General features: G+C 42.0%; 1 protein-coding gene across 1 annotated transcript in view; it reads left to right on the forward strand.

Annotated features, from left to right (window-relative positions):
• SRBD1 (S1 RNA binding domain 1) overlaps positions 1–18,077 on the forward strand; it is a 208,839-nt gene that overhangs the window by 10,054 nt on the left and 180,708 nt on the right. The window contains exons 5-9 of the mRNA XM_055123433.1: positions 1,249–1,415; positions 6,420–6,537; positions 8,817–8,955; positions 15,221–15,317; positions 16,478–16,613. Coding sequence (XP_054979408.1) covers positions 1,249–1,415; positions 6,420–6,537; positions 8,817–8,955; positions 15,221–15,317; positions 16,478–16,613 — 657 coding nt within the window. The remainder of the gene's footprint in view (positions 1–1,248; positions 1,416–6,419; positions 6,538–8,816; positions 8,956–15,220; positions 15,318–16,477; positions 16,614–18,077) is intronic.

An 18,077-nucleotide genomic window follows, 5' to 3' on the forward strand; every position in this document is an offset into this window, starting at 1 on the left:
CCGGCAATATACAGGGTTTACTCCTGGCTCTGCACTTAGGAATTACCCCTGGTGGTGCTCAGGAGACCATATGGGATGCTGGGAATCAAACCTGGGTTGGTGTGTGCAACGCAAACGCCCTGCCTGCTGTGCTATTGCTCCAGCCTCATGTTTAAATTTTTGAGGTTACTAATATTACATTTCATTTTTGCTCTTCTCTAGGCCGACTTCTCAAAGCTTTTTTGCTTATATATACATTTTGCTGCAGCCAAAGGATTTGTTTTTTTGCAAAGAATTATTTTGAATATGTATTATAATCTCATGATGCCAAATATATATGTTGTATATTTTCATGATGCCAAATTCAAAAGATACAGTGTCTGTCTTGATTTTCAGCCAACCAGTAACATTTTCTAGGATAATGTTACTGTTTTTGTGAATTATTTCACATTGACTTTTTTAAGTAGTTGCATGTTATTCTACTTTCTGCATATATTACAACTTACAGTTCCCCATTATAGAGTCAAGTCTTTTTTTTCCACTCCACTGGAAATAGTTTTTATGAAATATTTGATAAATAATAGCATTTTATTGAATATATCAGGATAGATATCCAGAACTTAACTTTTTGAATCAAAGAGTACATTATCAGCACTTCCATTAGCAGATGTCGTACTTTCTCTGTTATATGAAACTTCTTTGCTGCCAATCTCAGTGATGAAATGTCAGTGAATTCTGTAGACTTTGAATGGTATTAGAACAGCGGCTTCAATCGGATTTTATTAAATTAGTGAAATAACTATGGATGTATTTTATATAGTTTAAACACTGTATAGTTTAGGTTACGTTTGTAGTTTGGGTCACATATGTGCAATAGTGTTAATGTTTGTGATTTCGATGTATACTGTGACCATAGCTCACCACCACCCAAAATGCCCAAGCCACCGCTGATATCCTTATGTTATTTCCAGGCCTTTCCCTCATTCCTTCCCATCCACTCCCTTCCCGTTTGGTAATCTCAGTTTTTTAATCCAAAAACCAAGGCTTTGCCAACGTAGGGTCTATTTCTTTGTGTTGTCTCTCTATACAACAGGTGAATGAAATGATTTGGTCATTGTCCTCCCTGTGACTTACTTTGCTGGACATGAAAACCTTTGAGTAATTTTCAGTATTGAGAAACACTATTTGATGCTGTATTTTTACTAGACATTCTCATGTAGCTGTTTCATTTTCAGGATTTTCAGGTCATTATGTATCCTTGGCTTACAGGTTCTGTCTGAAAGGATGTGTATTGAGCCTTGGGTTTGTGCCAACATCATTCGTCTCTTTAACGATGATAACACAATTCCTTTCATTGTACGCTATCGGAAAGAGCTCATTAATAACCTTGATGCTGATTCCTTGAGAGAAGTTCGCCAAACCCTAGATGAGCTACGGTAAGAAATCTGGAAAAGGTGGGGCTGGAGCAATAGCGCAGCTGGTAGGGCGTTTGCCTTGCATGTGGCCGAGCTGGGTTCGATTCCCAGCATCCTATATGGTCCCCTGAGCACTGTCAGGGGTAATTCCTGAGTGCAGAGCCAGGAGTGACCCCTGTGCATCGCCGGGTGTGACCCAAAAAGCAAAAAAAAAAAAAAAACCTGGAAAGGGGTGAATCTGTGAGGGGAAGGAAGAAGCCAGTGAAGGGAGAAAATGAGGAGAAGTGAGCAATTTATTTAGATAGTTCTAATGTGTTTTCTTTTTCTTAATTATTGTAATCTGGCTTTAATGTTCTAATAGAAGATGTCAGCTCTCTTTTACTTATTTGGAATTTTACTGAGTCCCTCTGCTGATGGATTTCATGTTCTGTTTAGCATGGGGATTTCTCAGCAAAGCATGTGTCTTAAAATGTCATCTTTGGCCAGAGCATCAGTATGGTGTGTAGGATGCTTGCCTTGAATGCAGCCAACGTATGTTGGATCCCTGGGAACCCCACATGGTCCCCCAATACTGTGAGGAGTGAAGCCTGAGTGCAAAGCCAGGAGTAAGCCCTGAGCACAGCTGGGTGTGACCCCAAAACAAAACAAGTCCCAGAAAGTTTGTCATCTTTGCTCTGAAAAATGATAGTGCAAGTTAAAAAAGTTAGAGTTGCCAGTTGGGAATGCAGAAAAATGTTTTTTAGTCTAAACTTAACATTTCACATAAAACTGCTTTTTTTAATGTTATTAAGGTTCTAAATGGAGAGCTTTTTGGCAGTGTAAAATTTTATTTGAAATATGCATATTTCTTTGTGTAGTCTTTTAAACAGCATGGTAATTTAATATTACTAGATTGAAAATTTTGTGTAGTTATAGAATGGAAAGTACCCTATTAAAATTATGCCCCTGGACTTATTAGAATAACTTAAAACTATACATAATAAGACTACTTAAGACTAAAGGTCTAACTATCATTCACTAGAGGCAAAGAAAACATCCCGGCATTTATATAACTGTGGCACGTCTCCTACATGCGATGTGCCCTGGTCGTTAGCCCGCTGTGTTCTTCAGGTCTGCAAAAGGACTAAAGTCAGATATAATCATGCCATTGAGCCATTGTAAATGTACTGAGCATTATTCTCTTTTTTTCATAACAAGCCTAGTAAGCTTCCTTTATTTGGAGAGAACTTGTAGTAGCTCACTAATGTTTTTCACCTTTTTGTTGAATTCTGTCTTTTTTTTTTTTTAGTGCCCTTAGGGTTAAAACGCTCCTACACATGTCCAGGGGTGTGACTTGCGTAGAGGACATGCCTACATATTTGAAGCCCCAGCACCGTGAAAGAATCCCAAAGGCCTAACAAACAAGCACCCCAAAAAACAGAAAAAGCAAACAAATAAGGCCAAAACCATACAAATACTCTAATCTTAAGTCATATTTCAATGGAGCAAAATGAATTAGTAGCCCGGGGTATTAATAGCTAACCATGTGGTTCTAGCTTCAGAGCTGCCAGGTCTGTACTTCCTGTCTCCCCGCCCCGAGCAGAGTTCCCGGCGGCCCAAGACCTCTGGAACCTAGCCACAGCCATGCTCAAGTCCCCTCTCCAATCTGGTGTTTTATGTGAAAAAATTTTGGACCAAACAAAATCACACACATACATGTATAAGTATGTATATGTATACACACACACACACACACATACAGATATATGTATACTTCTGGACAGCTGGTAGCTAGCAAATTCTGTAATACACTTTCTGCTTGGCTGAAGGCAAGGTCATGAAGAAAATGAGGGTTCTGAGATTTGAACCTGGGAAAGTGTCACAAATAAGCAAGTATAATTTACTTTTGAAAAATCAAAATTACTTGGTTTCACGAGAAAAAGCAGTGAGTATTTGTGGGCAACTATTTCTTGAAGTAATTCAGGGGCATTGATGGGAACTGAGAAAATCTTATTATCATAGTAAGTTTTTTGTTCTTTTGGTAATGAGATATGGTCTGTCTTTTCCTAAGACATTTTCTGAAAGTATACTGTTGATTTTGAATCTATTAATTATTACCCACAAGTGAGTAGTCAACCAGATGAGTAGGTCACATTACTTTAAAGAACTGAAATAGACAATAAAAAATGTAAGTGGTAAAGGCAAAGATGCTCTCATACAACAGTATAAATTATATGCATTTCTTGAGGGTAATTTGAGTGAATTAAGTGTATGGTTATGAGTAATAAACTAAGTTTCTTGTATTTCTGAAAGCATGCCTCTTTATATTCATGCTAATAGGACATTATTGTCCATTTTCCAAAATGATCCTGATAAGCTTCAGACCCTGAAAATAGCATGGGGCTTCACCAGGATTATTAATGATGCACAGGTCCTCATCTAAGGATTGGATATTTGTCCTCTTTGATTTGCAACTTTCTACCATCAGTGTTTTGTTATTAGTAGGCTTAGCCTTTTCTACCAGTCATTTGTTAATGATTTATATTGTCATTTTTAATTTTTGTGTATATGTTTAGCAATGGATTGGAGCAATAGCACAGCGGGTAGGGTAGTTGCCTTGCACACAGCCAACCTGGGTTTGATTCCTCTATCCCTCAGAGAGCCTGGCAGGCTACTTTTTGGACACATTTTAAAAATAAGAACAGGTAATCAATTAAAAGACAAATGTAATTATCACAATCATGAAATCCCATTAATTTCTCGGGCGGGCTCAGTAACCTCTCATTTCGTCCTTTCCCTGAGATCTTAGAAGTCTATCTCGATTCCGCCCTCCCAAGGATGTCGATGTCGCACTGGCACTGGAGGCTCTTTCAGGGTCAGGGAAATGAGATCCAGCTTGTTACTGGATTTAGCATATGAATACACCATGGGAAGCTTGCAAGGCTGTCCAAATGTAATTATAAGATTTTATATTCACAGAGGGAAAAAAAAAATCCCTGCAGCATGGTAGAATAACTGACTTGCCTCTGTACTGCTCTTTCCCTACATTGATCCTTGGAATTAGCATTCTGCTTGGAATCCTGGTAGCTCTGAATGGAAATGGTACCTGGAAGCCAGTTACAGTACTAAGTATTATCATCCCATGCCCTGGCAGCAGGGAGCTTTCCTAGCACCCATAAGTTGAGGGGCTGCAGCAATAGCACAGCAGGTAGGGCATTTGCCTTGCACGCAGCCAATCCGGGTTTGATTCCCAGCATCCCATATGGTCCCCTGAGCACCATCAGGGGTAATTCCTGAGTGCAGAGCCAAGAGTAACCCTTGTGCATTGCCGGGTGTGACCCCAAAACCAAAACCAAAACAAACAAACAAGTTGATTCCTAAGTGCTATTCTCATGATTGTAGGAATGCAGTAGAGAAAGTAAAACATGAGCTTGCCTTATCTGGTGCCAATGAATGAATAATTACTCCAAGAATGACAGGAGATGTCAGAAGGACACACAAGCTGGCTTGAAGGGGTTAGTTCCTTCCATGTCTATAGCAATTTGAGCATTGAATTATAGCTATGGATTATAGGCAGTGGAATATAAAGAACCCACAGTGACATAAACTAAACAATGAGTAAATAGAAAATTTAATCAGGGATAGGATGATTAAAGTACTTCTTCACAAAATATTCAGTTACAAAGGAAATAACATCTCCGCTTTAGGGCAATCCACAGACAGTATCTTAATCAAGTGTCAAGGTTTGTTAGTTATAGGACGAATGACAATCATTGCTATTTAATAGGATCTAGTAAGAGGAACAGAGGATCATTTCTATGATGCTCAGTGGACACTATGTGGTACCAGGGAACTGAGGCCGGCTGTTTGCAAGGCAAATGCTTTACACACTATGCTATTTCTCTGGCTCTCTATGGCATTCTTGCTATAGATATAACATGTAAATCAAATTGTAAGAAAAGAAACCAGAAGTGTGGGATATTCTGCAAATTAACTTGTCTGTAACAGTTTTGAAAACAAAAGGAGAGACTGAAATACAGTTTCAACTTAAAAGAAACTACACAGGTGGTCATTTTGTGCAACTGTGTTTCTTAGTTGATTTCTTGCCAAAGAATATTAGTAGGATGTTGGTGAATGTTGCATGAACGTTCAGTGAATGTTCAGTCGGAGGTGCTGAGATAAGGAACGTGGAAGAAATGTGTTTCCTGGAGGGCCTAGGTTCTCTCTGACTCTTAGACCAAAGGTGGAGAGCCTTGTGATCTCCTTTTATTGATCATGGTACCTCTAACGGCGCAATACAGTGATGTCACCAAAGGCATCAAAAGAAGTTACAGGAAGAACTTCTTTTGATTCTAAGGCCTCAATGTCCGTGGAGGCAGTAGAAAATGTTGTTTCCTTGTACCTGCAGGCTTGTAGCCCAGGGGTGGGGGGAAGATACAAAGCCAAAACCGAAACCTTTCTTGGGCTACAGGCAGTTGGATTTACATCCCAAAGACAAGGCTGGGCAGCCACCTAAAATCTACACTTCAAATACAAACTGGGCAGGCACATGAAATCTAAATCCCAAAGACTAGGCGGGGCCAGAGCCTGCAATTTACAATATCAAAGATCAGGCCTGGCTAACACCTGAGGAAAACTGCCAATCAATATACTGAAATTATTTTCTGAAGGCAGCTTGAAGGGGGATAATGTTCCTGTCTGTAGTACAGTCTACGTGGGCTCGCCCTGATAGCTCAGTCCATCCCCAACAGGTGAAACTTTAAAGATGCCAGGGTTAGATGACAGTAACTGGAATTATTAATTAACTGACCTGAATAGTTGGACTACTAGTTTAGAAAAAATTCTCATTTGTAAAAAATAAATGTTAAACTATTTCAGACGGATGGTAACTTTATTCTCAAGTGGTTCAGAGGAGAAACAACTTCTTTTCCTGTTACCTGCAACTTTTCTGGAAGTTTGAGCTTGCTTCAAGGAAAGTTTGGGGATACAGGCCTGACTTATTGCAAAGAAATAAACCAAACAAACAAAAAACTTTTTTCCCCCCAGGTCTGTTGCAAAGAAGGTTCATAGTACAATCCAGAAAATTAAGAAGGAGGGGAAGATGTCTGAAGGCTTATTAACGGCCTTGCTGAACTGTAAGACTTTCGAGGAACTAGAACATGTGGTAAGGAACCCCTTATAGTTTTCTAGCATAATGTAGCACTGTTGTCTGGAGACTTGGTATTACTGTTTTTGGCATATCGAATACTCCACGGGTAGCTTGCCAGGCTCTGCTATGGGGGCGGGATACTCCCAGTAGCTTGCTGAGGGATGGAGGAATCAAACCCAGGTCAGCCAGTGCAAGGCAAATGCCCTACCCGCTGTGCTATTGCCTCAGTTCTAGCGTCATAGTGGAGTATATTATGACATGGGTCTTCTCCCTCTCTTCCATATGTACGATATTGCTTCGGTTTTTCTTCCCTTTGTTGTTGATTTTGTCTGGACCAGGATCACACCGTTCTGGCCCCGGTGCTGGTACTGCTGTCACTGTGTTCCCTACGGTCCTCACCCTTGCAGTTGAACCTGTTGCACACACATGTGCCAAGGGCTCACACACGTGCCAAGGGCTCACACTCTGAGTGGAGGCTCAGACGTGTTATTATGGTGCTCGCGAGGAGTCACTGAGGTGTTAACAGACACATACACAAACCAGAGGTCGTCCTGCTTGGCCGGGACGATTGCGCATGAGTCCTCGTGTTTCTAGTTGTGGTGCTCTCTGGGTGTCACACCCACCTCTTTTTGTGGCATGGCCAGACATCGCCTATAGCACCAGGGATAGCAAAGAACAGAGCTGCAAGGAGCAAGCAGCAGAGTGACAGGGTCGCACATGGCACATAGGGGACGTTGCGATTCGAGTTTGTGACCAGAGTCTTGTCAAGTAAGCCCCCCTCAGCTTCTGTGTCATTCCTCCTGGACCTGGTTTGGGTCTTTTAGTGGTTAGAGAATGTCTAAAAATAGGAAATGAAAGTCACCAGCCACCACTTCTCAATTCAGTGAGATACCCATTCTCACTCAGTAAACACCTGTGCAACGCTGCTTTAGGTTACAAAGATGAGTGATGCACAGGTATTGTCTTTAAGAAATCCCCAGTCCACAGGGAAGAAAAGGAGAAAAGGAGAGATGTTTCTGGAAGTGTGAAACTTAAGGGAGAAGGCTGAGTTGGATGCCTAAATCTGAATGTCCTCGGGAAGTTGTAGGTATTTGAAACCAGAGAGTAGAAGATTTTACTTAGAGAATTTGGGGGTAGGCAGATGAGAAACATGACTGAAAAGTAGGTAGAGTTAGAAACTCTTCTTTTTTTTTGAGAGGGGGGCGCTCACACCTGGCTCTGCACTCAGGAATTACCCCTGGCGGTGCTCAGGGAACCATATGGGATGCTGGGAATCGAACCTGGGTTGGCTGCGTGCAAAGTAAACGCTCTACCCACTGGGCTATTGCTCCAGCCCCAGAGGTAGAAACTCTTAAGAAAAATAACTTGAGGATCTGGAGATGATATTGTGGCAGTTGAAGGGAGAACTGGAGGAGGTAATGCACAGTAGTGAAGTAAGGTTAGTTGCATGGCAGGGAGGTTTGGCAAGGTCAGGGTGGAGAATCAGGAAATCTAACTTGTGATAACCACTTTCAGCCAGGCCATGGAAAGAGCTGTCCAATGGTGACTGTTTGAGAAGTGAATGTGGGTTAAGATTTAGAAGCCTTGGGACCAGAGAGACAGGACAGGGGGACGACGCTTGCTTCATACTCACTGGCATCTGGAGATGGTTCCATCTCCAGCACGTCATATGGTCTCCCAAGCACCAAGGGGACTAATCTCTGCTCACAGGGCCAAGTAAGCACAGCGCACCACTGGGTGTAGCTCCAAAACAAAAATAAATAGATGTCTTTGAGGAGGGAGCTTGGAGTGTTTGAGTCCAGGCACTGGGCTAAGGTAAATAACCCAAACAGACGGAATTTTTTTTTTTTTATTAATGAATCATCATGGGGGTACAGATACAGGTTTACATATTCTCGTGCTTGTGTTTCAGTCATATACAGCTTGTGTATCTATCCCTCCACCAGTGCCTGTCCTCTGCTGATGACCCCATCATCCCTCCCACCCACTCCCACCCCATCCCTCTCCGTACCCCGCCTCTTTGGCAGAGCATTCCCCTCTGTTCCCTCTCTCCCTTTGGGCTTTGTGGCTAGACGGAATCTTTTTATGCATATGGAAGAGTGAAAGGATCATGCAAGGTTTTGGTTTTCAGAAAGGAGAGGACACACATCTGGCCTTGTGTCCTCTCCTTTCTGAAGGAAGGGGAGAGGGTTGAGGAGAGTGTGTTCTCACCATGCCTTCTAACTGGGCGTCCTAATTTTAACTCAAAAATGGCATCATGCAGCATGTTTTCTGACTTTTTTTCCGCCCCATAGTCAGCTCCATACAAATCTGGGAGCAAAGGCACCAAAGCCCAGCGAGCGAAGCAGCTGGGATTGGAGGGAGCAGCCAGGACCCTGCTGGAGAACCCCGGGCAGCTCAATCTTGTGTCCTACATCAAACCCAACGTCAAAGGTACGGCTGACCCAAGCACATCGTTTCCTTTTTTGTTTCCCCCCAAAGCTGCCTTATGTTGAAGAGGTATTTAAATAATAACCGCAGAGAAGACAGTAAGAACAAGTCACTGTTATACAAGAATGCCCGACATGCCTCCTGCTTCGTGGCTCAGCTTTTCTCTTTTGACAGGGGCCTATTGTAGGTTCTTGCCTGTTTTCCTCTTGGGTCGCCTCTCTCTCTCTTTTCCTCCTGTAAGCATCCCTTCTTAGGAGAGGAGGAGCACATCTGATGCTGCAGTGACCACTCTTGGCATAGTGCTCAGGGGACTGTGCAGCATTGGGGATTAAGCTGATGGTCCTACATGCACTCTGGCCCATTTCGCCATCGTCCTGGCCCTCTTTTTCCTTTTTTGCTTTTGTTTTTGTTTTTGTGCCATACTTGGCAGTGCTCAGGCCTTATTCCTGGCTCTGGACTAGGGGCTTACTCCTGGTGGGGCCTTGGGGACCACCTGGGGCCCTGGGGCAGGAATCCATATTGGCTGGGTGCAAGACCTATGCCCCTTCTGTTCTGCTGTCTCTCCGGCCCTCTTGCTACTTTCCTTCATGTTTTATGTTAAGTACAATGCTTTAATTTTATTCTTAATCTATTACATTTATAAGATAATTGCTTTTTCTTAACTGTGAAGAATCACATCTCAAGATTATAAAGACTCCCTTACTAGCTTTTACAACTTTGACTCCGTTTCAAAAAAGCTTTTATTTTTAAAAGTCTTACCTTTATAAGTCAATAAAGAAGACTCTCAGCACTTCTGGCCTGTATCGGGTGTAAAGTGTGGTCCTGTGCCCTTGCTTCCAGCCCACGGAGGCCGAGTGCCTTGGGTGGTCTCCCTGCCCATCTTCCCTCCTGGGGGAGAAACAGAGTCAAAGTTGTGTGTGTGTGTGTGTGTGTGTGTGTGTGTGTGTGTGTGTGTGTGTGTGTGTGTGTGTGTGTGTGTGTGTGTGGTGCGCTGCACAGGGGAGAGAATGAGGTAGGAGAGACTTAAGGAGGACTCAAGCCCATCTTCCCTCCTGTCCTCTGTGTGTGTGTGTGTGTGTGTGTGTGTGTGTGTGTGTGTGTGTGTCTCGTGCGTTGCACAGGGGAGAGAATGAGGTAGGAGAGACTTAAGGAGAACTCAAGCAATGTCACGAACAGTACTTGTCTTGCTGGTAAGATGCGCCTTAGCGTAAGAGCTTTTTGAGTAAGAATATTTCTTTCTGGGAGTCTGGTTTAATGAAAGATTGCCCAGCTCTACAGTTTGTTTTGATTGCGGATTGGATGGGAGACTGAAGTATCTGTAGGTGGCACTATCTGATAACAGAAATTCATAGTATTAACTGTAAAGAATTGGCACATAATCCATTTTTGTTTGAGATAATCCACCAAGTGTGAATTTGTGATCAAGGCAATTGAATACCTGTGTTTGTAAAAGTGCAAGTATTTTCATACATAAATGCTTCCTATTATCTGTTTTGAAAAGGGCAGTTGATGTAGACTAGGATGAAAAAGTAAAATTCAAATTTGTTTACTTAAAAATTTTTTTACTTGTTTATTCTTGTTTTGGGGTCACACCCAGGCTCTGCACTCAGGAATGACTCCAGGTGGTGCTCAGGGGACCATATGGGACACTGACACTGAACCTGTGTCGCAGGGTGCAAAGCAAACACCTTACAAACACCTTACTGCCACTCTGGCCTCAAAGTTTGCTTACTGTTTTAATGTTTATTTTAGATTTCCAAGAGGTTGCAATGTTTAATACTTTATCAGTACTTGCCAAGCATCCAAGCACTAAGACTGGCCCCAGAGGGCACAGTTTGTGCCAACTCATGGTATGTTTTATTAGAACTAAATGATGGAACTCTTAGAATATTCGGTGTACAAAACAGTTATTGTCTGTTTGAAGTTTTTTCTTTTCCCGGACTTCATTTCTGTTCTTTAGCTTAGTTGCTATACAGTTCTCCATTGTTCTCACACAGACTGAGTTCGCACTGGATAGATTTGACAACTTATCTTTTCACTTTATTTGCTTTAATTTTATCCTGAATTTATTCCCTGGACCAGAGGTCTTATTTCTTCAGCATCTTCTGGGATATCTGTTCCTTGTGTGTAATCTGCTCCTCTTTTGGGCTACAAACAGGTGGCTTTTTTTTCCAATAAGGATTTTGTCAGTATAGAAGGGAGAGCTCAGATACGGGTTAATCTGACCATGAGCTCTACATTTGATGTGGTTCTTGGAGGAATTGTTCACTTGACCACATCTTACTATCAGGGAATCTGCATAAACCCCTCAGTTCTTCACTTGCTGCATTTTCTTTCTTTCTTTCTTTTTTTTTTTTTTTTGGTGAGGGGGGTGGTTTCTAGCCTGGCAGATTTAACCATGCATCCTGGCAAGCCCTTTGAGCCATCCCTTTGCTCCCTGCTATCTGATTGCTCTGATTGTCCTAACTTTATTTAAACACTGTAGTTAACAGAGTTGTTCATAATACAGTTGTTTTGTGCTTTCAGTGTACCAACTCCAATCACTACCAGTGTGACCTTTCCTTCACCATTGTCCCCAGTTTCCCATCCACCTCCCAGGCCTGTCCCCTTGACATCTGTAGCATGTAGCACTGTTGTCCTGTTGTTCATCTATTTGCTTGAGTGGGCACCAGTAACATCTTCATTGTGAGACTTGTTGTTACTGTTTTTGGCATATTGAATACCCCATGGGTAGCTTGCCAGGCTCTGTCGTATGGTTGTGATACTCTTGGTAGCTTGCGGGCTCTCCGAGAGGGATGGAGGACTCGAACCCTGGGTTGGCCTTGTTGAAGGCAAATGCCCTACCCACTGTGCTATCGTTCCAGTCCATTGACAGACACAAAATAATTTATTTCTTATTGCTTGTTACAACAAAATGGTAAGTAGAATTGTCAAAAAATAGTTCAGAAATAGAAAATTTGTGATAATTGTTTTATATCAGATTGCTGTTGTTAAAATCATTGTCTGAGGATTTCCTGAGCTCTTTGTTGCTCTTGAGCTTTCACTGTTACCTTTTCTCTGAGTGCTCTCAGTGGGTTTCTGGGCTACTTTACAGCGAATTTGCTGTGCTGCTAGTGGGCTCTCAGTGTCTTGGGCTTTGGAGGTGTCATGCAGCCATGTATGTGGCTGTACTCTCCAGGTACTTCCTGAGCTTTAAATATGTGGATTAAATTCAACACTTTTTGGCCATTGTCCTTGTTGTTTGGCTGGACACATCTCCCTGCTCATACTTTCCCATAGTCACAGTCACGGAATGGCACACGTTGCTTCTGAAGGCAGTTACAGGTACCCTGTGGCTTTCAGATACGCAAATATGTGCGCCCAGCATGGCGTGGGCAGTTTCCTGAGATCTTAAGGGGAACATGAAGATTTAAACTTCTTCGTGTGTATGATGATGCAGGGTTTTCTGACCACTTTCAGAGATCACTAACGTGCTTTTAAGGGGAGAATAAACTCTCTGTTTGTCATGGCTGGCACAGATGTCCTGGGAACCCACGGTGGGCACTGGGACCAGTTCCTGATGCTCATGCTTACTAGCACACACAAGGGCTTACTCCATTACTTGCTTCATTCTGATGACAAATGTAGAAACATTATAGTTAGGCCTAAGCAGACTGGGTACTGCTTCTCCAGGTTTGCTCGAAATGGCCTCATTTCTTACCTCGTCCTCCAGGCCACTTCTGACCAGCCTCAGTTTTACTACTGATTTTCTAAAGAAGTATTTTCATCATTGTCATTCCCGAAAGAAATATTTAAGAAGCCAGTCATTGCAGGAGGATTGGCTGGTTTTCCCTGCAGTAGAAGAAATTTTTTACTTACTGCAGCTTAACAAGAATTTGGTGAAGCAGCTGCACTCGGTCCCAAATGTACTCTACCCTAGAAGTCTGATGTTGTCTTTGTGTTTATGCAGGGAGGTGTAGCTGATTGCTCTATGCACAAAGAGGTGGTCTTGATGCAGATTATGTGACAAAGCGAAAGGGTTAGCCTACAGCTTCTGTTACAGTCAAAGAGGTCCAAAGAGATAGCCAGGAAGCTTTCACTCCAGGCCATGGGATGGGATATTCTGCTTTTCTAGAGCTCAGTTCCTCCTTATTTGACTGAAGTGCTCCATTTATCCTTGACTGTATGAAGCCCCAAAGAGCCATTCTCTTGATGCCGAAAGGTGCACTTTCAAAACTTAGACTTTTCAAATTCCTTACTCACTCATTGGATTGAAAGGGGCAGGTATATAAACTGAGCAAGCTACTGGAATGATTCTGATAGTTTCTACCTATTCATGAACACCACTGCTCTAAAGACAGGTCAGGTGACCTCCCTGGGCAATATTTATTATTATTTAAATTATATCTATAATTTATTTTTGGTTGGGGGCCTTGTAATGCTCAGGGGCCACTTCTGACTCTGCTCTGGGATTATCCCTGGTGGTGCTCAGGGAATATGTGATGGTGGGATTGAACCCTGGTTTCCTGCTTCCAAAGCCTGCACAGCAGAGCTATTTCTCTGCCTCCTTCTCCCCCACCCCAACTCCCCTGGATTTAAAAAATGTAAGTGAATATTAGAATCATCTGGGATGCTCTATAAAATAGTAAAATCTTGCATTCTAGCAATCGGTATTATTAACAAGCACCTAGTGTAGTTTAGTTTTGGGTCCTCAGGCTATACTTGACAAAACACTGCATTAAAACATTTGCATAATTTTAATTATATAAGTTTTTTATTTTTAATAATTATGAGGTTTTAAATTGCATTCCTTCATAATGGGAACATTGCAGGGCTGTTTGTTTATAGCAAAATCTAGTTAATTCTTCTGTTTGCTCTCGTGATGGCTCTCATTGATTGCTCCAGCTTTGCTCCTGATTTACTGCCGTAGTGTTCTTCAGCTTTGGCTAGTAATGCAGTGAGGTCTGGGACTGCAGGAATTTAGTGGACTGTGATTGGTGTTTCCAGGTGAGAGCTGATTCAGGGAGATAGTTAACATGAGAAAAATGCATCTTGACTGTGTACTGTGATCCTTGCTTGTTTCAATTTCTGTCATAAACTATTCTCAACATCCCAAAGGTAATTTGCTCCTGGGAATTAACTCGCTGGAAAATTCTTGTAAAATGTCAGTGACATTCCTACTGATTTCAACTTAAAATTTTCCTTAAAGTTTAAAGAAATGGGAAGTTATTTTAGTAGTTAAAATCAGTTAACATAACCCAACACGGCATTTTCTATGTGCTAAGTGCTTTTATAGGTCTTTTCTGTTTTTACTAGGGTGCTTTACCATTTAGGCATTACAGCAAGAAAACAAAGTTTTAATGCAAATAGTATGCTAAAGACAAAGGAGATGAAAAAGCACAGTGCAAATGATCTCTCAACGTGTGTTTATATGGTAGGTCATCATGTATAAAAGTTACTGCTGCAAATTAGCCAGCCAGAAGCTCTCGGAGAGAACTTTATGTGTCATTGGTAAATAGTTCAATACAAGATGAACAGCCACATACTGGTTATTTTTTTTTTTTTTTTTTTTGCTTTTTGGGTCACACCCAGCGATGCTCAGGGGTTACTCCTGGCTTTTGCACTCAGGAATCACTCCTGGCAGTGCTTGGGGGACCATATGGGATGCCGGGGATCGAACCCGGGTCGGCCGCTTGCAAGGCAAACGCCCTACGCGCTGTGCTATCGCTCCGGCCCCCATACTGGTTATTTTTGTGCTCCATGAGAGTTGAGAAATTCAAGTGAGTCATGGAAAAATGTGGATAAATGCATCATAAATCCAAATGGAAGTATTAGTATGATTACTTGTAAAGGAGAATCTTTGTAATGGGACTGAGATGGTATACCATGGGAGATGACTCTATTACTGTGTTTCCCGTGTACATTTAATCTTTGTAAGCACTTAGTGAAGCAGGTATCACGATTATTTCATTTTTACAGGAAACCCAGAGCACAGAGAGCTCAAGTATTGTGCCCCGTATCACACATTCGGCCAGTGACGGAGCCAGATGAGGTCAGGGAGCTGACTTGAGAGCTGTACTTTCACGCTGGGTTCCGTGATAGGAAAGGCTTGTGTTATTGCTTTTGGAGACTTTGTTGCAGGGTGAAACGCATCACTGCTTTGATAATTTTCTTCCTTAAGTTTGACATCCAAGGTTTTATTTTGATTGGAATCAATTTATTGTGATTTCATTCTAAAATAAAAAGCCCATCTATAATTCTTGCTTTTGTTTCCCCTCTTTTCCTAAAGGGATCTCGATGCTTCAGGACATTGAAATGGGAGTACAGCACATTTTAGCCGACATGGTTGCTAAGGACAGAGACACCCTTGATTTTATCCGGAAACTGTGAGTAACTCTTGTATGTCAGACTTTTCTGTCTGTCTTGGTGAGTGCCGGCACCAGTGTTCATTAAAAAGCTTTTATTTTCAGATTTTTCCCCCCTATGAGCAGAACAGTATTATTCAAACAATGGGTAGAAGGCAGCGTTGTGTTAATTGAATTCTGGGCAGGGTGTCTGCCACTCTGCCTGCTCTCCTTTACTCTGAAGCAGTGAGATGTTGATAGAAAGAGTTTTTATTTCTAAATGTATTTTTTCCTTCCCTCCCCCACCCCACTCGCCCTCTCTTTTCTCCTCTTCCTCCTTCCCCTCTGTCTCTCATTCCTTTTCCTTCTCTTCTCCCTCCTTCTCTTCCTCTCCTCATGCATGCCTAGGTTTGAATGTAGGGCCTCATAGCCCTGAGCTTTCATCCCTGACATTTCCTTGTGTCCTTGTGAGTAAGGAGGTGACTGAAATTTAGCTCAGTTTATAAGTTGTCACCAGAAGCTGCCCTGACACATCACGGTCCCTTCCTTTTTAGCGTTCCGTAGACCCTTGACTGCCAGACTTGGTTAAAAATGAAAGATGGAAGCTATTGGGTCTGATCCCGGTAGAACAGTTTTGGCCTGTGACATCACTCTAGATGGCCACGTGGGGTTGTTTGTTTGCTTGTTTTCTTTTGAGCTGTCTTTTGGCAATTCTTAGCCTGCTTCTCAGCCAGCTGAGCTGGAGGTTCTGTGCAAGGGCAAAGGAACATGGGACTGCTTAGCCCCTGCAGTGCCCCGGGTTGCCACCCCTGGCCACCCAGCTCTGCTCAGGGAACCTCCAAGGGCTCACCTGGCAGTGCTCAGGGGCCTGCTGGGTGATGCTTGGGGGACGGTGTATTGCCATAGGTCAGCAAGCAAGGCACACGCCCCAGCCCCTGGACAGTCTCACCAGCCCCTCACTTAGGTGTTTCCTGGGAGGCCTGCACTGGTAGTAGGGCTGAGACTGTCCAGACCGTCCAGTAGAATCTGGGCCGGGGTGAGTTGGCAAAGTCTTCTTTTGGTGGGTCAGTGGCATTGTTATCACTAGGTATTTAAAAAATCTGTCATTTGTCAATTTTTTTGCTCATCTTATTTTGATAGTGTTCCTTTATGATGCACATGTTAATAAGTACTTGTTTTGGAACATTTGTGTATGTGAACAGGTGTCAAGAGAGATATGTTTCTATCCAGTCATCTCTGGCAAAAGTGTCCTCCAAGAAAGTAAATGAGAAAGATGTTGATAAGTTTCAGCTGTACCAGAATTTTTCATGCAACATAAAAAACATCCAGCATCACCAGGTAATAAGAATACAGCTCCTGAATGCTGATATTAATGGTGATAGTACTGGGATTTCCCTACTATTATATTTTTAAGGAATTGAAGAACTCCAGATGAACTGTTTTCTCTCTTTTTGTTTTTATAATATTATCATATCTTCCCCCTTTTGTAAGTAGGGAACTCAAGTCCCATAGAAATTAATTAATAAGTAACGCCAAGAATTATTAGCACAACTGGCAATATCACATGTCACTTTTTATAGTCTTTTTCATTAGACTCTTCCCAGTAGGCTTGGCCTGGACTTCACTTCTGGATCTATTCTGTATGAAATACAAATTAGAGATATTTAGTTTAGAATCAACTGCAGAAGCTCTTGTAGTCAGTATTCTTTAGTCTTTTAATTTCATCTTTCAGTTTGCTAATTTTTTAAAAATTGTAGCTGTTGCCCATATATCCAATGTGGAACGTGGCTCTTATCACATAGGAAATAATAAAGGTGAGTTAGAAACCCCAAATGCAGTAAATAGTGCTGACTTCTACTGCAGCATGCTGCTCCTGGTACCGGCGTTCTCCCCTCTGGCTCCTTGGTGGCAGTGCCTTTCTGTTTGTTTGTGGTATGTGCACTTGGCTGCGCCCAGGGTCATACTGGCAGAGCCAGGGATCGCCGTTGTTGGTGATGTGGGACAGGGGTGCTGGGATCGAACTAGAAGCTTCATGCATGCAGAAGTGGGCACGCTCGCCCTGGACTGCCTCCCGGGGCCCTTAGCCGTGCTCGTCACTTCCTTGTGTGTCTGAGTTACTGTCTAAAGTTGTTTCATCTCAGGCATGGATAATACATAAACTAAAGCACATGGATGTGCTTTCATAAGCTTTAATAAATTGCACAAACAGACTTAGAGAGGATTTGGCCCACAGGCCCTAGTTTGCTGGCCCTTGTTTTGGAATGTTTCTTAATAAGTACCCTTATTTGTACAGTATTCTGTGTTCTGATGTGCTCACAGTGATTTCTTTTTGCCTAAATGCTTGAAGGTCTGCTTTGCTTCATGTATTTTTTGTTTGTTTGTTTGCATATCTTTACCTCCTTAGATTTCTTAAATATGCTGCTCGCATGTTGTCTTGTATAATGTAATTGAGAAATTTGATGCCTGCTTAATTCAATTTCCTAGAAATGTTGAAGATAGGTCCTATGTTTTTTATTTTTATTTTTTTAAATTAAAATAAATAGTGTTATGGGAGGTTTCAAGCAGGAGACTGACAATGTTCTCCAAACTTAGAATTCCTCAGGAAATAATTTTTCGTATTTATTTCTCCCCTATTTAGTCACTTCATTTTACTGTTAAGCAGAGGTTAACAAAGACTAGAATGTATTATGTTTCATGTAATTTTTATTATTTTTAAATAAAAATATTTGTATGTGCTTGTAGTAACACATAATAAGAGGTCTTTGGTTTTCCTACTGATATGTCTTAATATATATTGGTCCC

The sequence above is a fragment of the Sorex araneus genome, chromosome X (assembly GCF_027595985.1).
Source record: "Sorex araneus isolate mSorAra2 chromosome X, mSorAra2.pri, whole genome shotgun sequence".
NCBI classification, from domain to species: Eukaryota; Metazoa; Chordata; class Mammalia; order Eulipotyphla; family Soricidae; genus Sorex; species Sorex araneus.